Consider the following 22,580-nt stretch of genomic DNA (forward strand, 5'->3'; position numbering starts at 1 on the left):
ACCCTCAGACCCGATGTGCCTCGTTTCTGAGTATAGGCTGCGTAGCCATAGGCCAGCCCTCAGACCCGATGTGCCTCGTTTCTGAGTATAGGGTGCGTAGCCATAGGCCAGCCCTCAGACCCGATGTGCCTCGTTTCTGCATATAGGCTGCGTAGCCATAGGCCAGCCCTCAGACCTGATGTGCCTCGTTTCTGCGTATAGGCTGCGTAGCCATAGGCCAGCCCTCAGACCCGATGTGCCTCGTTTCTGCGTATAGGCTGCGTAGCCATAGGCCAACCCTCACACCCGATGTGCCTCGTTTCTGAGTATAGGCTGCGTAGCCGTAGGCCAGCCCTCAGACCTGATGTGCCTCGTTTCTGAGTACAGGCTGCGTAGCCGTAGGCCAGCCCTCAGACCTGATGTGCCTCGTTTCTGAGTACAGGCTGCGTAGCCGTAGGCCAGCCCTCAGACCTGCTGTGCCTCGTTTCTGAGTACAGGCTGCGTAGCCGTAGGCCAGCCCTCAGACCTGCTGTGCCTCGTTTCTGCATATAGGCCGCGTAGCCGTAGGCCAGCCCTCACACCCGATGTGCCTCGTTTCTGCGTATAGGCTGCATAGCCATAGGCCAGCCCTCAGACCCGCTGTGCCTCGTTTGCTATAGGCCAGCCTTCACACCCGATGTGCCTCGTTTCTGCGTATAGGCTGCATAGCCATAGGCCAGCCCTCAGACCTGATGTGCCTCGTTTCTGAGTATAGGCTGCGTAGCCATAGGCCAGCCCTCAGTCCCGATGTGCCTCGTTTCTGCGTATAGGCTGCGTAGCCGTAGGCCAGCCCTCAGACCCGATGTGCCTCGTTTCTGCGTATAGGCTGCGTAGCCATAGGCCAGCCCTCAGACCTGATGTGCCTCGTTTCTGCGTATAGGCTGCGTAGCCATAGGCCAACCCTCACACCCGATGTGCCTCGTTTCTGAGTATAGGCTGCCTAGCCGTAGGCCAGCCCTCACACCCGATGTGCCTCGTTTCTGCGTATAGGCTGCGTAGCCATAGGCCAGCCCTCAGACCCGATGTGCCTCATTTCTGCGTATAGGCAGCGTAGCCATAGGCCAGCCCTCAGACCCGATGTGCCTCGTTTCTGCGTATAGGCTGCGTAGCCATAGGCCAGCCCTCACACCCGATGTGCCTCGTTTCTACATATAGACTGCCTAGCCATAGGCCAACCCTCACACCCGATGTGCCTCGTTTCTGAGTATAGGCTGCGTAGCCATAGGCCAGCCCTCAGACCTGCTGTGCCTCGTTTCTGAGTATAGGGTGCGTAGCCATAGGCCAGCCCTCAGACCCGATGTGCCTCGTTTCTGAGTATAGGCTGCGTAGCCATAGGCCAGCCCTCAGACCCGATGTGCCTCGTTTCTGAGTATAGGGTGCGTAGCCATAGGCCAGCCTTCAGACCCGATGTGCCTCGTTTCTGTGTACAGGCTGCGTAGCCATAGGCCAGCCCTCAGACCCGATGTGCCTCGTTTCTGCATATAGGCTGCGTAGCCGTAGGCCAGCCCTCAGACCTGATGTGCCTCGTTTCTGCGTATAGGCTGCGTAGCCATCGGCCAGCCCTCAGACCTGATGTGCCTCGTTTCTGCGTATAGGCTGCGTAGCTATAGGCCAGCCTTCACACCCGATGTGCCTCGTTTCTGCGTATAGGCTGCATAGCCATAGGCCAGCCCTCAGACCTGATGTGCCTCGTTTCTGAGTATAGGCTGCGTAGCCATAGGCCAGCCCTCAGACCCGATGTGCCTCGTTTCTGCGTATAGGCAGCGTAGCCGTAGGCCAGCCCTCAGACCTGATGTGCCTCGTTTCTGCGTATAGGCTGCGTAGCCAAAGGCCAGCCCTCAGACCTGATGTGCCTCGTTTCTGCGTATAGGCTGCGTAGCCATAGGCCAACCCTCACACCCGATGTGCCTCGTTTCTGCGTATAGGCTGCGTAGCTATAGGCCAGCCCTCAGACCCGATGTGCCTCGTTTCTACATATAGGCTGCCTAGCCGTAGGCCAGCCCTCACACCCGATGTGCATCGTTTCTGCGTATAGGCTGATTAGCCATAGGCCAGCCCTCAGACCCGATGTGCCTCGTTTCTGCGTATAGGCAGAGTAGCCATAGGCCAGCCCTCAGACCCGATGTGCCTCGTTTCTGCGTATAGGCTGCGTAGCCATAGGCCAGCCCTCACACCCGATGTGCCTTGTTTCTACTTATAGGCTGCCTAGCCATAGGCCAACCCTCACACCCGATGTGCCTCGTTTCTGAGTATAGGCTGCGTAGCCATAGGCCAGCCCTCAGACCTGCTGTGCCTCGTTTCTGAGTATAGGGTGCGTAGCCATAGGCCAGCCCTCAGACCCGATGTGCCTCGTTTCTGAGTATAGGGTGCGTAGCCATAGGCCAGCCCTCAAACCCGATGTGCCTCGTTTCTGTGTATAGGCTGCGTAGCCATAGGCCAGCCCTCAGACCCGATGTGCCTCGTTTCTGCGTATAGGCTGCGTAGCCATAGGCCAGCCCTCAGACCTGATGTGCCTCGTTTCTGCGTATAGGCTGCGTAGCCATAGGCCAGCCCTCAGACCCGATGTGCCTCGTTTCTGCGTATAGGCTGCGTAGCCATAGGCCAGCCCTCAGACCCGATGTGCCTCGTTTCTGAGTATAGGCTGCGTAGCCGTAGGCCAGCCCTCAGACCCGATGTGCCTCGTTTCTGCGTATAGGCTGCGTAGCCATAGGCCAGCCCTCAGACCCGATGTGCCTCGTTTCTGAGTACAGGCTGCGTAGCCATAGGCCAGCCCTCAGACCTGATGTGCCTTGTTTCTGAGTATAGGCTGCGTAGCCGTAGGCCAGCCCTCACACCCGATGTGCCTCGTTTCTGAGTATAGGTTGCGTAGCCATAGGCCAGCCCTCAGACCCGATGTGCCTCGTTTCTGCGTATAGGCTGCCTAGCCGTAGGCCAGCCCTCAGACCTGATGTGCCTCGTTTCTGCGTATAGGCTGCGTAGCCATAGGCCAACCCTCACACCCGATGTGCCTCGTTTCTGCGTATAGGCAGCGTAGCCATAGGCCAACCCTCACACCCGATGTGCCTCGTTTCTGTGTATAGGCTGCGTAGCCATAGGCCAGCCCTCAGACCTGATGTGCCTCGTTTCTGCGTATAGGCTGCGTAGCCATAGGCCAGCCCTCAGACCCGATGTGCCTCGTTTCTGCGTATAGGCTGCGTAGCCATAGGCCAGCCCTCAGATCCGATGTGCCTCGTTTCTGAGTATAGGCTGCGTAGCCGTAGGCCAGCCCTTAGACCCGATGTGCCTCGTTTCTGAGTACAGGCTGCGTAGCCGTAGGCCAGCCCTTAGACCCGATGTGCCTCGTTTCTGCGTATAGGCTGCGTAGCCATAGGCCAGCCCTCAGACCTGCTGTGCCTCGTTTCTGCATATAGGCTGCGTAGCCATAGGCCAGCCCTCAGACCTGCTGTGCCTCGTTTCTGAGTATAGGCTGCGTAGCCGTAGGCCTGCCCTCACACCCGATGTGCCTCGTTTCTGAATATAGGCTGCGTAGCCATAGGCAAGCCCTCAGACCCGATGTGCCTCGTTTCTGTGTATAGACTGCATAGCCATAGGCCAGCCCCCAGACCTGATGTGCCTCGTTTCTGCGTATAGGCAGCGTAGCCATAGGCCAGCCCTCAGACCCGATGTGCCTCGTTTCTGCATATAGGCTGCGTAGCCATAGGCCAGCCCTCAGACCCCATGTGCCTCGTTTCTGCGTATAGGTTGCGTAGCCATAGGCCAGCCCTCAGACCCGATGTGCCTCGTTTCTGCGTATAGGCTGCATAGCCATAGGCCAGCCCTCAGACCCGCTGTGCCTCGTTTCTGCATATAGGCTGCGTAGCCGTAGGCCAGTCCTCACACCCGATGTGCCTCGTTTCTGCGTATAGACTGCGTAGCCATAGGCCAGCCCTCAGACCTGATGTGCCTCGTTTCTGCATATAGGCTGCGTAGCCGTAGGCCAGCCCTCACACCCGATGTGCCTCGTTTCTGCGTATAGACTGCGTAGCCATGGGCCAGCCCTCAGACCCCATGTGCCTTGTTTCTGCGTATAGGCTGCGTAGCCATAGGCCAACCCTCACACCCAATGTGCCTCGTTTCTGGGTATAGGCTGCGTAGCCATAGGCCAACCCTCACACCCGATGTGCCTCGTTTCTGCGTATAGGCTGCATAGCCATAGGCCAACCCTCACACCCGATGTGCCTCGTTTCTGGGTATAGGCTGCGTAGCCATAGGCCAACCCTCACACCCGATGTGCCTCGTTTCTGAGTATAGGCTGCGTAGCCATAGGCAAGCCCTCAGACCCGATGTGCCTCGTTTCTGAGTATAGGCTGCGTAGCCATAGGCCAGCCCTCAGACCCGATGTGCCTCGTTTCTGCGTATAGGTTGCGTAGCCATATGCCAGCCCTCAGACCCGATGTGCCTCGTTTCTGCATATAGGCTGCGTAGCCATAGGCCAGCCCTCAGACCTGCTGTGCCTCGTTTCTGCATATAGGCTGCGTAGCCATAGGCCAGCCCTCAGACCCGATGTGCCTCGTTTCTGCGTATAGGTTGCGTAGCCATATGCCAGCCCTCAGACCCGATGTGCCTCGTTTCTGCATATAGGCTGCGTAGCCATAGGCCAGCCCTCAGACCTGCTGTGCCTCGTTTCTGCATATAGGCTGCGTAGCCGTAGGCCAGCCCTCACACCCGATGTGCCTCGTTTCTGCGTATAGACTGCGTAGCCGTAGGCCAGCCCTCAGACCCGATGTGCCTCGTTTCTGCATATAGGCTGCGTAGCCGTAGGCCAGCCCTCACACCCGATGTGCCTCGTTTCTGCGTATAGACTGCGTAGCCATAGGCCAGCCCTCAGACCCCATGTGCCTCGTTTCTGCGTATAGGTTGCGTAGCCATAGGCCAGCCCTCAGACCCCGTGTGCCTCGTTTCTGCATATAGGCTGCCTAGCCGTAGGCCAGCCCTCAGACCTGATGTGCCTCGTTTCTGTGTATAGGCAGCGTAGCCATAAGCCAGCCCTCACACCCGATGTGCCTCGTTTCTGCGTATAGGCTGCATAGCCATAGGCCAACCCTCACACCCAATGTGCCTCGTTTCTGGGTATAGGCTGCGTAGCCATAGGCCAACCCTCACACCCGATGTGCCTCGTTTCTGAGTATAGGCTGCGTAGCCATAGGCAAGCCCTCAGACCCGATGTGCCTCGTTTCTGAGTATAGGCTGCGTAGCCATAGGCCAGCCCTCAGACCTGCTGTGCCTCGTTTCTGCATATAGGCTGCGTAGCCGTAGGCCAGCCCTCACACCCGATGTGCCTCGTTTCTGAGTATAGGCTGCGTAGCCATAGGCCAGCCCTCACACCCGATGTGCCTCGTTTCTGAGTATAGGCTGCGTAGCCATAGGCCAGCCCTCAGACCTGCTGTGCCTCGTTTCTGCGTTTCCCAGGCTCAAACCTGCGTGCTTGTGACGTTGTGTTATATGCACTGTTGCTGATGGTGAGCATGCGCTGTTGTTGGTGGTGAGCATGCACTGTTGTTGTTGGTGAGCACGCGCTGTTGCTGATGGTGAGCATGTGCTGTTGCTGATGGTGAGCATGCGCTGTTGCTGATGGTGAGCATGCGCTGTTGCTGATGGTGAGCATGCGTTGTTGCTGATGGTGAGCATGCACTGTTGTTGGTGAGCACGCGCTGTTGCTGATGGTGAGCATGTGCTGTTGCTGATGGTGAGCATGCACTGTTGCCGATGGTGAGCATGCGCTGTTGTTGTTGGTGAGCATGCACTGTTGTTGTTGGTGAGTATGCGCTGTTGGTAATGGTGAGCATGCACTGTTGCTGATGGTGAGCATGCGCTGTTGTTGTTGGTGAGCATGCACTGTTGTTGGTGAGCATGCGCTGTTGCTGATGGTGAGCATGCGCTGTTGTTGTTGGTGAGCATGCGCTGTTGCTGATGGTGAGCATGCGCTGTTGTTGTTGGTGAGCATGCACTGTTGTTGTTGGTGAGCATGCACTGTTGTTGGTGAGCATGCGCTGTTGCTGATGGTGAGTATGCGCTGTTGTTGTTGGTGAGCATGCGCTGTTGCTGATGGTGAGCATGCGCTGTTGTTGGTGAGCATGCGCTGTTGTTGTTGGTGAGCATGCACTGTTGTTGTTGGTGAGCATGCGCTCTTGCTGATGGTGAGCATGCACTCTGTTACAGCCTGAGAAAGCAGCAGGAGGAGGAAGAGAAGCTACGTCAGGCACAAGAAGCTGCCCGCAGGATGCAGCTGGAACAGCAGGCAGTAGAGCGAGCACGACAGCAGCAAGAGGAACACCGCAGGAAGCTGCAAGAAATACAGAAGCGGAAGCAGCAGGAAGAGATGGAGAGGAAAGGTAACAGAACAATACCATGAGGCTGATGGAGTTCTAGCACTGCACATGCTCCATAGCCAACACATGTGTGCGCAGGCGCGTCCTGGGTGTCTCACAATGGGGGTAACCGGTGGTAATAAGACCTTCCACGTAGGCTAGGTTGAATGATGGCATCGTAGGTGGAATTGTGGGCTGTGCAGAGATGAGCACCGGGCATAGGGCTGTGTGCACTGATAATGATGACGCCTGGCTTGGGGCGGTGCGGCTGCATATACAATAACTTGGCACGAGGGTGACGATCCACATATAGTTCCATACACACAGTGAGAATGTGGCTGACTTGCATGTATTCCGGAGTCAGCACTACTGGAATGAGAGTTTACTGCATATGGGCAGGAGCACAGACTTATGTAACATATACATACGTGTGACTGGTAATTGTAAGGTGGTTTCTATTCAGCGATGGGGGGGGGGGGGGGGGGGGGCTCGTTCGTTGTGTTGTTACATCCCTAGGACACTAGAAGCATGAACTGACTCCTCACTATAACTACTGTCCATTCCCATTCTGGGTATAGTGGCGCACAGAGTACAGGAATAGGCTGGTGGGAAAGACGAAGAGGATGGCGGGCACAGGCAAGTCTTTCAGGAATAGGCTGATGGTAAAGACGATGAGGATGGCGGGCATAGGCAAGTCTTTCAGGAATAGGCTGATGGGAAAGACGATGAGGATGACGGGCATAGGCAAGTCTCTCAGGAATAGGCTGATGGGAAAGACGATGAGGATGACGGGCATAGGCAAGTCTCTCAGGAATAGGTTGATGGGAAAGACGATGAGGATGGCAGGCATAGGCAAGTCTCTCAGGAATAGGCTGATGGGAAAGACGATGAGGATGGCGGGCATAGGCAAGTCTCTCAGGAATAGGCAGATGGGAAAGACGATGAGGATGGCGGGCATAGGCAAGTCTCTCAGGAATAGGCTAATGGGAAAGACTATGAGGATGGCGGGCATAGGCAAGTCTCTCAGGAATAGGCTGATGGGAAAGACGATAAGGATGGCGGGCATAGGCAAGTCTTTCAGGAATAGGCTGATGAGAAAGACGATGATGATGGCGGGCATAGGCAAGTCTTTCAGGAATAGGCTGATGGGAAAGACGATGAGGATGGCGGGCATAGGCAAGTCTTTCAGGAATAGGCTGATGGGAAAGACGATGAGGATGGCGGGCATAGGCAAGTCTCTCAGGAATAGGCTGATGGGAAAGACGATGAGGATGGCGGGCATAGGCAAGTCTCTCAGGAATAGGCTGATGGGAAAGACGATGAGGATGGCGGGCATAGGCAAGTCTCTCGGGAATAGGCTGATGGGAAAGACGATGAGGATGGCGAGCATAGGCAAGTCTCTCGGGAATAGGCTGATGGGAAAGACGATGAGGATGGCGGGCATAGGCAAGTCTCTCAGGAATAGGCTGATGGGAAAGATGATGAGGATGGCGGGCATAGGCAAGTCTTTCAGGAATAGGCTGATGGTAAAGACGATAAGGATGACGGGCATAGGCAAGTCTCTCAGGAATAGGCTGATGGGGAAGACGATGAGGATGGCGGGTATAGGCAAGTCTCTCAGGAATAGGCTGATGGGAAAGATGATGAGGATGGCGGGCATAGGCAAGTCTTTCAGGAATAGGCTGATGGTAAAGACGATGAGGATGGCGGGCATAGGCAAGTCTCTCAGGAATAGGCTGATGGGAAAGACGATGAGGATGGCGGGCATAGGCAAGTCTTTCAGGAATAGGCTGATGGGAAAGACGATGAGGATGGCGGGCATAGGCAAGTCTCTCAGGAATAGGCAGATGGGAAAGACGATGAGGATGGCGGGCATAGGCAAGTCTCTCAGGAATAGGCTGATGGGAAAGACGATGAGGATGGCGAGCATAGGAAAGTCTCTCAGGAATAGGCTGATGGGAAAGACGACGAGGATGGCGGGCATAGGCAAGTCTCTCAGGAATAGGCTGATGGTAAAGACGATGAGGATGGTGGGCATAGGCAAGTCTCTCAGGAATAGGCTGATGGGAAAGACGATGAGGATGGCGGACATAGGCAAGTCTCTCAGGTAAAGGCTGATGGGAAAGACGATAAGGATGGCGGGCATAGGCAAGTCTTTCAGGAATAGGCTGATGAGAAAGATGATGATGATGGCGGGCATAGGCAAGTCTTTCAGGAATAGGCTGATGGGAAAGACGATGAGGATGGCGGGCATAGGCAAGTCTTTCAGGAATAGGCTGATGGGAAAGACGATGAGGATGGCGGGCATAGGCAAGTCTCTCAGGAATAGGCTGATGGGAAAGACGATGAGGATGGCGGGCATAGGCAAGTCTCTCAGGAATAGGCTGATGGGAAAGACGATGAGGATGGCGGGCATAGGCAAGTCTCTCGGGAATAGGCTGATGGGAAAGACGATGAGGATGGCGGGCATAGGCAAGTCTTTCAGGAATAGGCTGATGGTAAAGACGATGAGGATGACGGGCATAGGCAAGTCTCTCAGGAATAAGCTGATGGGAAAGACGATGAGGATGACGGGCATAGGCAAGTCTCTCAGGAATAGGCTGATGGGAAAGACAATGAGGATGGCGAGCATAGGCAAGTCTCTCAGGAATAGGCTGATGGGGAAGACGATGAGGATGGCGGGCATAGGCAAGTCTCTCAGGAATAGGCTGATGGGAAAGACGATGAGGATGGCGGGCAAAGGGAAGTCTCTCAGGAATAGGCTGATGGTAAAGACGATGAGGATGGTGGGCATAGGCAAGTCTTTCAGGAATAGGCTGATGGGAAAGACGATGAGGATGACGGGCATAGGCAAGTCTCTCAGGAATAGGCTGATGGGAAAGACGATGAGGATGGCGGGCATAGTCAAGTCTTTCAGGAATAGGCTGATGGGAAAGACGATGAGGATGGCGGGCATAGGCAAGTCTCTCAGGAATAGGCTGATGGGCAAGACGATGAGGATTACGGGCATAGGCAAGTCTCTCAGGAATAGGCTGATGGGCAAGACGATGAGGATTACGGACATAGGCAAGTCTCTCAGGAATAGGCTGATGGGAAAGACGATGAGGATGGCGGGCATAGGCAAGTCTCTCAGGAATAGGCTGATGGGAAAGACGATGAGGATGGCGGGCATAGGCAAGTCTCTCAGGAATAGGCTGATGGGAAAGACGTTGAGGATGGCGGGCATAGGCAAGTCTCTCAGGAATAGGCTGATGGTAAAGACGATGAGGATGGTGGGCATAGGCAAGTCTTTCAGGAATAGGCTGATGGGAAAGACGATGAGGATGACGGGCATAGGCAAGTCTCTCAGGAATAGGCTGATGGGAAAGACGATGAGGATGGCGGGCATAGGCAAGTCTTTCAGGACTAGGCTGATGGGAAAGACGATGAGGATGGCGGGCATAGGCAAGTCGCTCAGGAATAAGCTGATGGTAAAGACGATGAGGATGGCGGGCATAGGCAAGTCTCTCAGGAATAGGCTGATGGGAAAGATGATGAGGATGGCGGGCATAGGCAAGTCTCTCAGGAATAGGCTGATGGGAAAGATGATGAGGATGACGGGCATAGGCAAGTCTTTCAGGAATAGGCTGATGGGAAAGACGATGAGGATGGCGGGCATAGGCAAGTCTCTCAGGAATAGGCTGATGGGAAAGACGATGAGGATGGCAGGCATAGGCAAGTCTCTCAGGAATAGGCTGATGGAAAAGACGATGAGGATGGCGGGCATAGGCAAGTCTCTCAGGAATAGGCTGATGGGAAAGACGATGAGGATGGCGGGCATAGGCAAGTCTCTCAGGAATAGGCTGATGGTAAAGACGATGAGGATGGCGGGCATAGGCAAGTCTCTCAGGAATAGGCTGATGGGAAAGACGATGAGGATGGCGGGCATAGGCAAGTCTCTCAGGAATAGGCTGATGGGAAAGACGATGAGGATGGCGGGCATAGGCAAGTCTCTCAGGAATAGGCTGATGGTAAAGACGATGAGGATGGCGGGCATAGGCAAGTCTCTCAGGAATAGGCTGATGGTAAAGACGATGAGGATGACGGGCATAGGCAAGTCTCTCAGGAATAGGCTGATGGGAAAGACGATGAGGATGGCGAGCATAGGCAAGTCTCTCAGGAATAGGCTGATGGGGAAGACGATGAGGATGGCGGGCATAGGCAAGTCTCTCAGGAATAGGCTGATGGGAAAGACGATGAGGATGGCGGGCAAAGGGAAGTCTCTCAGGAATAGGCTGATGGTAAAGACGATGAGGATGGTGGGCATAGGCAAGTCTTTCAGGAATAGGCTGATGGGAAAGACGATGAGGATGACGGGCATAGGCAAGTCTCTCAGGAATAGGCTGATGGGAAAGACGATGAGGATGGCGGGCATAGTCAAGTCTTTCAGGAATAGGCTGATGGGAAAGACGATGAGGATGGCGGGCATAGGCAAGTCTCTCAGGAATAGGCTGATGGGCAAGACGATGAGGATTACGGGCATAGGCAAGTCTCTCAGGAATAGGCTGATGGGCAAGACGATGAGGATTACGGGCATAGGCAAGTCTCTCAGGAATAGGCTGATGGGGAAGACGATGAGGATGGCGGGCATAGGCAAGTCTCTCAGGAATAGGCTGATGGGAAAGACGATGAGGATGACGGGCATAGGCAAGTCTCTCAGGAATAGGCTGATGGGAAAGACGATGAGGATGGCGGGCATAGGCAAGTCTCTCAGGAATAGGCTGATGGGAAAGACGATGAGGATGGCGGGCATAGGCAAGTCTCTCAGGAATAGGCTGATGGGGAAGACGATGAGGATGGCGGGCATAGGCAAGTCTCTCAGGAATAGGCTGATGGGAAAGATGATGAGGATGACGGGCATAGGCAAGTCTCTCAGGAATAGGCTGATGGGAAAGACGATGAGGATGGCGGGCATAGGCAAGTCTCTCAGGAATAGGCTGATGGGAAAGACGATGAGGATGGCGGGCATAGGCAAGTCTCTCAGGAATAGGCTGATGGGAAAGACGATGAGGATGGCGGGCATAGGCAAGTCTCTCAGGAATAGGCTGATGGGGAAGACGATGAGGATGGCGGGCATAGGCAAGTCTCTCAGGAATAGGCTGATGGGAAAGACGATGAGGATGACGGGCATAGGCAAGTCTCTCAGGAATAGGCTGATGGGAAAGACGATGAGGATGGCGGGCATAGGCAAGTCTCTCAGGAATAGGCTGATGGTAAAGACGATGAGGATGGTGGGCATAGGCAAGTCTTTCAGGAATAGGCTGATGGGAAAGACGATGAGGATGACGGGCATAGGCAAGTCTCTCAGGAATAGGCTGATGGGAAAGACGATGAGGATGGCAGGCATAGGCAAGTCTTTCAGGACTAGGCTGATGGGAAAGACGATGAGGATGGCGGGCATAGGCAAGTCGCTCAGGAATAGGCTGATGGAAAAGACGATGAGGATGGCGGGCATAGGCAAGTCTCTCAGGAATAGGCTGATGGGAAAGACGATGAGGATGACGGGCATAGGCAAGTCGCTCAGGAATAAGCTGATGGTAAAGACGATGAGGATGGCGGGCATAGGCAAGTCTCTCAGGAATAGGCTGATGGGAAAGATGATGAGGATGGCAGGCATAGGCAAGTCTCTCAGGAATAGGCTGATAGGAAAGACGATGAGGATGGCGGGCATAGGCAAGTCTCTCAGGAATAGACTGATGGGAAAGACGATGAGGATGGCAGACATAGGCAAGTCTCTCAGGAATAGGCTGATGGGAAAGATGATGAGGATGGCAGACATAGGCAAGTCTCTCAGGAATAGGCTGATGGGAAAGATGATGAGGATGGCGGGCATAGGCAAGTCTCTCAGGAATAGGCTGATGGGAAAGACGATGAGGATGGCGGGCATAGGCAAGTCTCTCAGGAATAGGCTGATGGGAAGACGATGAGGATGGCGGGCATAGGCAAGTCTCTCAGGAATAGGCTGATGGGAAAGACGATGAGGATGACGGGCATAGGCAAGTCTCTCAGGAATAGGCTGATGGGAAAGACGATGAGGATGGCGGGCATAGGCAAGTCTCTCAGGAATAGGCTGATGGTTAAGACGATGAGGATGGTGGGCATAGGCAAGTCTTTCAGGAATAGGCTGATGGAAAAGACGATGAGGATGTTGGGCATAGGCAAGTCTCTCAGGAATAGGCTGATGGGAAAGACGATGAGGATGGCGGGCATAGGCAAGTCTTTCAGGACTAGGCTGATGGGAAAGACGATGAGGATGGCGGGCATAGGCAAGTCGCTCAGGAATAAGCTGATGATAAAGACGATGAGGATGGCGGGCATAGGCAAGTCTCTCAGGAATAGGCTGATGGGAAAGATGATGAGGATGGCGGGCATAGGCAAGTCTCTCAGGAATAGGCTGATGGGAAAGATGATGAGGATGGCGGGCATAGGCAAGTCTCTCAGGAATAGGCTGATGGTAAAGACGATGAGGATGGCGGGCATAGGCAAGTCGCTCAGGAATAAGCTGATGGTAAAGACGATGAGGATGGCGGGCATAGGCAAGTCTCTCAGGAATAGGCTGATGGGAAAGATGATGAGGATGGCGGGCATAGGCAAGTCTCTCAGGAATAGGCTGATGGGAAAGACGATGAGGATGACGGGCATAGGCAAGTCTTTCAGGAATAGGCTGATGGGAAAGACGATGAGGATGGCGGGCATAGGCAAGTCTCTCAGGAATAGGCTGATGGGAAAGACGATGAGGATGGCGGGCATAGGCAAGTCTCTCAGGAATAGGCTGATGGAAAAGTTGATGAGGATGGCGGGCATAGGCAAGTCTCTCAGGAATAGGCTGATGGGAAAGACGATGAGGATGACGGGCATAGGCAAGTCGCTCAGGAATAAGCTGATGGGAAAGACGATGAGGATGGCGGGCATAGGCAAGTCTCTCAGGAATAGGCTGATGGGAAAGATGATGAGGATGGCAGGCATAGGCAAGTCTCTCAGGAATAGGCTGATAGGAAAGACGATGAGGATGGCGGGCATAGGCAAGTCTCTCAGGAATAGACTGATGGGAAAGACGATGAGGATGACGGGCATAGGCAAGTCTCTCAGGAATAGGCTGATGGGAAAGATGATGAGGATGGCGGGCATAGGCAAGTCTCTCAGGAATAGGCTGATGGGAAAGACGATGAGGATGACGGGCATAGGCAAGTCTTTCAGGAATAGGCTGATGGTAAAGACGATGAGGATGGCGGGCATAGGCAAGTCTCTCAGGAATAGGCTGATGGGAAAGACGATGAGGATGGCGGGCATAGGCAAGTCTTTCAGGAATAGGCTGATGGGAAAGTCGATGAGGATGGCGGGCATAGGCAAGTCTCTCAGGAATAGGCTGATGGTAAAGACGATGAGGATGGCGGGCATAGGCAAGTCTCTCAGGAATAGGCTGATGGGAAAGACGATGAGGATGGCGGGCATAGGCAAGTCGCTCAGGAATAGGCTTGTGGGGAACATGAGATGAGGATGGCGGGCATAAGTCAGCAGTACCTCCGGCCTCCAATAATATCCCTATCTGCCACTGACTGTGGAATATATACAGACATTGCGGTGCTGCAGTTTAACAGAAGCTGTTTCAATAACTAACAAACATTTTATTACAGCTGAAAACAGGAGAATATTAAAAAATAAAATGTTGGGAGTAAATAATGTCGAACAATTTTTGAGATTTCAAGAAACAGGTTTTTACCCCATTAAAATTAAAAGTATATATGTATATCCTCCCACTAATGCAGGACAGGACGAGTGTCAGAGAATCTGTATTATGGTAATAATTATACATACAGAAGTTACCAATATAAAACCTATTGAGCTAGCAGCAATGTATGTCCAAATAAATCTTATGTCACATCCCGAAATCCCCCTAGAAGTATAACGCACACAGCAATAACCGCGCCATGGTTACTGTCCCGCTTCTAGCGCTGTGCTGTCCTCCTCTGCGCTCACATGGCGGTGCAGTGACCTGCAATGAGACAGGATGGGATATTAGCGGGGAGACCAGGTCAGGTGTGCAGCTATTGGAGCACAGAGAATGTCACCTCTCAGACTGCACCACATTAGGACACAAGGTATAACAGAGCTGCTCCCACCATCTATTCCTATCCTCTCAGCACTAGAGAACCAGAGGCAAAAGGAACTGGAGCGATTAGAAGCCGAGGAGCGCCTCCGTCTACTGGAAATGGCAGCGGATGAGAGGGAGGAATACATCAGGCGGAAACGGGAAAAGGAGGAACAAGACAGGCGGGAGGCAGAGGAGAGGAGACTGAAGGCAGAGGAAGAAGCAAGGGCTATAATGGAGGAAGCTCAGAGAAGAGCTCAACTATTGGCCAGGTGAGTGTATACATGTGGGAGACTTCACAGTCCAACACACACTCACATTATGGCCGCACGTCCGACTGTCACTGTATCCAGCACACACTCACATTACGTCCGACGTCCGACTGTCACTGTATCCAACACACACTCACGTAACGTCAGCATTTCCGACTGTCACTGTATCCAACACACACTCACGTAACGTCAGCACATCCGACTGTCACTGTATCCAACACACACTCACATTACGTCCGACGTCCGACTGTCACTGTATCCAACACACACTCACGTAACGTCAGCATTTCCGACTGTCACTGTATCCAACACACACTCACGTAACGTCAGCACATCCGACTGTCACTGTATCCAACACACACTCACATAACGTCAGCACATCCGACTGTCACTGTATCCAACACACACTCACGTAACGTCAGCACATCCGACTGTCACTGTATCCAACACACACTCACATAACGTCAGCACATCCGACTGTCACTGTATCCAACACACACTCACGTAACGTCAGCATTTCCGACTGTCACTGTATCCAACACACACTCACGTAACGTCAGCACATCCGACTGTCACTGTATCCAACACACACTCACGTAACGTCAGCACATCCGACTGTCTCTGTATCCAACACACACTCACGTAACGTCAGCACAACCGACTGTCACTGTATCCAACAAACACTCACGTAACGTCAGCACATCCGACTGTCACTGTATCCAACACACACTCACGTAACATCAGCACATCCCACTGTCACTGTATCCAACACACACTCACGTAACGTCCGCACATCCCACTGTCACTGTATACAACACACACTCACGTAACGTCAGCACATCCCACTGTCACTGTATCCAACACACACTCACGTAACGTCAGCACATCCGACTGTCACTGTATCCAACACACACTCACGTAACGTCAGCACATCCGACTGTCACTGTATCCAACACACACTCACGTAACGTCAGCACATCCGACTGTCTCTGTATCCAACACACACTCACGTAACGTCCGCACGTCGACTGTCACTGTATCCGACGTGTCCAGCACACATTCACATAATGTCAGCACATCCGACTGTCTCTGTATCCAACACACACTCACGTAACGTCAGCACATCCGACTGTCACTGTATTCAACACACACTCACGTAACGTCAGCACATCCGACTGTCACTGTATCCAACACACACTCACGTAACGTCAGCACATCCGACTGTCACTGTATCCAACACACACTCACGTAACGTCAGCACGTCCGACTGTCACTGTATCCAACACACACTCACGTAACGTCAGCACATCCGACTGTCTCTGTATACAACACACACTCACGTAACGTCAGCACGTCCGACTGTCGCTGTATCCAACACACACTCACGTAACGTCAGCACATCTGACTGTCACTGTATACAACACACACTCACGTAACGTCAGCACATCCGACTGTCACTGTATCCAACACACACTCACGTAGTATCAGCACAACCGACTGTCACTGTATCCAACACACACTCACGTAACGTCAGCACATCCGACTGTCACTGTATCCAACACACACTCACGTAACGTCAGCACATCCGACTGTCGCTGTATCCAACACACACTCACGTAACGTCAGCACATCCGACTGTCACTGTATCCAACACACACTCACGTAACGTCAGCACATCCCACTGTCACTGTATCCAACACACACTCACGTAACGTCCGCACGTCCGACTGTCACTGTATCCAACACACACTCACGTAACGTCAGCACATCCGACTGTCGCTGTATCCAACACACACTCACGTAACATCAGCACATCCCACTGTCACTGTATCCAACACACACTCACGTAACGTCCGCACGTCCGACTGTCACTGTATCCAACACACACTCACGTAACGTCAGCACATCCCACTGTCACTGTATCCAACACACACTCACGTAACGTCCGCACGTCCGACTGTCACTGTATCCAACACACACTCACGTAACGTCAGCACATCCGACTGTCACTGTATTCAACACACACTCACGTAACGTCAGCACGTCCGACTGTCACTGTATCCAACACACACTCACGTAACGTCAGCACGTCCGACTGTCACTGTATCCAACACACTCACGTAACATCAGCACGTCCAACTGTCACTGTATCCAACACACACTCACGTAACGTCAGCACATCCGACTGTCACTGTATCCAACACACACTCACGTAACGTCAGCACATCCGACTGTCACTGTATACAACACACACTCACGTAACGTCAGCACGTCCAACTGTCACTGTATCCAACACACTCACGTAACGTCAGCACATCCGACTGTCACTGTATCCAACACACACTCACGTAACGTCAGCACATCCGACTGTCACTGTATCCAACACACACTCACGTAACGTCAGCAGGTCCGGCAGTCACTGTATCCAACACACACTCACGTAACGTCAGCACATCCGACTGTCACTGTATACAACACACTCACGTAACGTCAGCACATCCGACTGTCACTGTATCCAACACACACTCACGTAGTATCAGCACGTCCGACTGTCACTGTATCCAACACACACTCACGTAACGTCAGCACAACCGACTGTCACTGTATCCAACACACACTCACGTAACGTCAGCACATCCGACTGTCACTGTATACAACACACTCACGTAACGTCAGCACATCCGACTGTCACTGTATCCAACACACACTCACGTAACGTCAGCACATCCGACTGTCACTGTATCCAACACACACTCACGTAGTATCAGCACGTCCGACTGTCACTGTATCCAACACACACTCACGTAACGTCAGCACATCTGACTGTCACTGTATACAACACACACTCACGTAACGTCAGCACATCCGACTGTCACTGTATCCAACACACACTCACGTAGTATCAGCACAACCGGCAGTCACTGTATCCAACACACACTCACGTAACGTCAGCACATCCGACTGTCACTGTATACAACACACTCACGTAACGTCAGCACATCCGACTGTCACTGTATCCAACACACACTCACGTAGTATCAGCACGTCCGACTGTCACTGTATCCAACACACACTCACGTAACGTCAGCACAACCGACTGTCACTGTATCCAACACACACTCACGTAACGTCAGCACATCCGACTGTCACTGTATACAACACACTCACGTAACGTCAGCACATCCGACTGTCACTGTATCCAACACACACTCACGTAACGTCAGCACATCCGACTGTCACTGTATCCAACACACACTCACGTAGTATCAGCACGTCCGACTGTCACTGTATCCAACACACACTCACGTAACGTCAGCACAACCGACTGTCACTGTATACAACACACACTCATGTAACGTCAGCACATCCGACTGTCACTGTATCCAACACACACTCACGTAACGTCAGCACATCCGACTGTCACTGTATCCAACACACACTCACGTAACGTCAGCACGTCCGACTGTCACTGTATCCAACACACACTCACGTAACATCAGCACATCCGACTGTCACTGTATCCAACACACACTCACGTAACGTCAGCACATCCGACTGTCACTGTATCCAACACACACTCACGCAACGTCCGCATGTCGACTGTCACTGTATCCAACACACACTCACGTAACATCAGCACATCCGACTGTCACTGTATCCTACACACACTCACGTAACGTCAGCACGTCCAACTGTCACTGTATCCAACACACACTCACGTAACGTCAGCACATCCGACTGTCACTGTATACAACACACACTCACGTAACGTCAGCACATCCGACTGTCACTGTATCCAACACACACTCACGTAACGTCAGCACATCCGACTGTCACTGTATACAACACACACTCACGTAACGTCAGCACATCCGACTGTCACTGTATCCAACACACACTCACGTAACGTCAGCACATCCGACTGTCACTGTATACAACACACACTCACGTAACGTCAGCACATCCGACTGTCACTGTATCCAACACACACTCACGTAACGTCAGCACAACTGACTGTCACTGTATCCAACACACACTCACGTAACGTCAGCACATCCCACTGTCACTGTATCCAACACACACTCACGTAACGTCAGCACATCCCACTGTCACTGTATCCAACACACACTCACGTAACGTCAGCACATCCGACTGTCACTGTATCCAACACACACTCACGTAACGTCCGCACGTCCGACTGTCACTGTATCCAACACACACTCACGTAACGTCAGCACATCCGACTGTCACTGTATCGAACACACACTCACGTAGCGTCAGCACATCCGACTGTCGCTGTATCCAACACACACTCACGTAACGTCAGCACATCCGACTGTCACTGTATTCAACACACACTCACGTAACGTCAGCACGTCCGACTGTCACTGTATCCAACACACACTCACGTAACGTCAGCACGTCCGACTGTCACTGTATCCAACACACTCACGTAACGTCAGCACGTCCAACTGTCACTGTATCCAACACACACTCACGTAACGTCAGCACATCCGACTGTCACTGTATACAACACACACTCACGTAACGTCAGCACGTCCAACTGTCACTGTATCCAACACACACTCACGTAACGTCAGCACATCCGACTGTCACTGTATCCAACACACACTCACGTAACGTCAGCAGGTCCGGCAGTCACTGTATCCAACACACACTCACGTAACGTCAGCACATCCGACTGTCACTGTATACAACACACACTCACGTAACGTCAGCACATCCGACTGTCACTGTATCCAACACACACTCACGTAACGTCAGCACGTCCCACTGTCACTGTATCCAACACACACTCACGTAACGTCAGCACATCCGACTGTCACTGTATTCAACACACACTCACGTAACGTCAGCACGTCCGACTGTCACTGTATCCAACACACACTCACGTAACGTCAGCACGTCCGACTGTCACTGTATCCAACACACTCACGTAACGTCAGCACGTCCCACTGTCACTGTATCCAACACACACTCACGTAACGTCAGCACGTCCCACTGTCACTGTATCCAACACACACTCACGTAACGTCAGCACATCCGACTGTCACTGTATCCAACACACACTCACGTAACGTCAGCACGTCCCACTGTCACTGTATCCAACACACACTCACGTAACGTCAGCACATCCGACTGTCACTGTATACAACACACACTCACGTAACGTCAGCACATCCGACTGTCACTGTATCCAACACACACTCACGTAACGTCAGCACGTCCGACTGTCACTGTATCCAACACACACTCACGTAACGTCAGCATGTCCAACTGTCACTGTATACAACACACACTCACGTAACGTCAGCACATCCGACTGTCACTGTATCCAACACACACTCACGTAACGTCAGCACATCCGACTGTCACTGTATCCAACACACACTCACGTAACGTCAGCACATCCGACTGTCACTGTATACAACACACACTCACGTAACGTCAGCACATCCGACTGTCACTGTATCCAACACACACTCACGTAACGTCCGCACGTCCGACTGTCACTGTATCCAACACACACTCACGTAACGTCAGCACAACTGACTGTCACTGTATCCAACACACACTCACGTAACGTCAGCACATCCGACTGTCACTGTATCCAACACACACTCACGTAACGTCAGCACATCCGACTGTCACTGTATCCAACACACACTCACGTAACGTCAGCACATCCGACTGTCACTGTATCCAACACACACTCACGTAACGTCAGCACATCCGACTGTCACTGTATCCAACACACACTCACGTAACGTCAGCACATCCGACTGTCACTGTATCCAACACACACTCACGTAACATCAGCACAACCGACTGTCACTGTATCCAACACTCACGTAACGTCAGCACGTCCAACTGTCACTGTATACAACACACACTCACGTAACGTCAGCACATCCGACTGTCACTGTATCCAACACACACTCACGTAACGTCCGCACGTCCGACTGTCACTGTATCCAACACACACTCACGTAACGTCAGCACAACTGACTGTCACTGTATCCAACACACACTCACGTAACGTCAGCACATCCGACTGTCACTGTATCCAACACACACTCACGTAACGTCAGCACATCCGACTGTCACTGTATCCAACACACACTCACGTAACGTCAGCACATCCGACTGTCACTGTATCCAACACACACTCACGTAACGTCAGCACATCCGACTGTCACTGTATCCAACACACACTCACGTAACGTCAGCACGTCCGACTGTCACTGTATCCAACACACACTCACGTAACGTCCGCATGTCGACTGTCACTGTATCCAACACACACACACGTAACATCAGCACGTCCGACTGTCACTGTATCCAACACACACTCACGTAACATCAGCACATCCGACTGTCACTGTATCCAACACACACTCACGTAACGTCAGCACATCCGACTGTCACTGTATCCAACACACACTCACGTAACATCAGCACATCCGACTGTCACTGTATCCAACACACACTCACGTAACGTCAGCACATCCGACTGTCACTGTATCCAACACACACTCACGTAACGTCAGCACATCCGACTGTCACTGTATCCAACACACACTCACGTAACGTCAGCACATCCGACTGTCACTGTATCCAACACACACTCACGTAACGTCCGCACGTCGACTGTCACTGTATCCAACACACACTCACGTAACATCAGCACAACCGACTGTCACTGTATCCAACACACACTCACGTAACATCAGCACAACCGACTGTCACTGTATCCAACACACACTCACGTAACGTCAGCACGTCCAACTGTCACTGTATCCAACACACACTCACGTAACGTCAGCACATCCGACTGTCACTGTATACAACACACACTCACGTAACGTCAGCACATCCGACTGTCACTGTATCCAACACACACTCACGTAACGTCAGCACAACTGACTATCACTGTATCCAACAAACACTCACGTAACGTCAGCACATCCGACTGTCACTGTATCCAACACACACTCACGTAACGTCCGCACGTCGACTGTCACTGTATCCAACACACACTCACGTAACATCAGCACAACCGACTGTCACTGTATCCAACACACACTCACGTAACATCAGCACAACCGACTGTCACTGTATCCAACACACACTCACGTAACGTCAGCACGTCCAACTGTCACTGTATCCAACACACACTCACGTAACGTCCGCACGTCCGACTGTCACTGTATCCAACACACACTCACGTAACGTTAGCACATCCGACTGTCACTGTATCAACACACACTCACGTAACGTCAGCACATCCGATTGTCACTGTATCCAACACACACTCACGTAACGTCAGCACATCCGACTGTCACTGTATCCAACACACACTCACGTAACGTCAGCACATCCGACTGTCACTGTATCCAACACACACTCACGTAACGTTAGCACATCCGACTGTCACTGTATCAACACACACTCACATAACGTCAGCACATCCGACTGTCACTGTATCCAACACACACTCGCGTAACGTCAGCACATCCGACTGTCGCTGTATCCAACACACACTCACGTAACGTCAGCACATCCGACTGTCACTGTATCCAACACACACTCACGTAACGTCAGCACATCCGACTGTCACTGTATCCAACACACACTCACGTAACGTCAGCACATCCGACTGTCACTGTATACAACACACACTCACGTAACGTCAGCACATCCGACTGTCACTGTATCCAACACACACTCACGTAACATCAGCACATCCGACTGTCACTGTATCCAACACACACTCACGTAACGTCAGCACAT

General features: G+C 52.6%; 1 protein-coding gene across 1 annotated transcript in view; it reads left to right on the forward strand.

Moving 5' to 3' along the window:
- The window catches only part of KIAA2012 (KIAA2012 ortholog), a 353,000-nt gene that overhangs the window by 273,752 nt on the left and 56,668 nt on the right, over positions 1-22,580 (forward strand). Inside the window, exons 19-20 of the mRNA XM_063932236.1 lie at positions 6,217-6,389; positions 14,546-14,765. Of these exons, the coding sequence (XP_063788306.1) occupies positions 6,217-6,389; positions 14,546-14,765 (393 nt within the window). The remainder of the gene's footprint in view (positions 1-6,216; positions 6,390-14,545; positions 14,766-22,580) is intronic.

The sequence above is a fragment of the Pseudophryne corroboree genome, chromosome 7, assembly GCF_028390025.1.
Source record: "Pseudophryne corroboree isolate aPseCor3 chromosome 7, aPseCor3.hap2, whole genome shotgun sequence".
Taxonomy (NCBI): Eukaryota; Metazoa; Chordata; class Amphibia; order Anura; family Myobatrachidae; genus Pseudophryne; species Pseudophryne corroboree.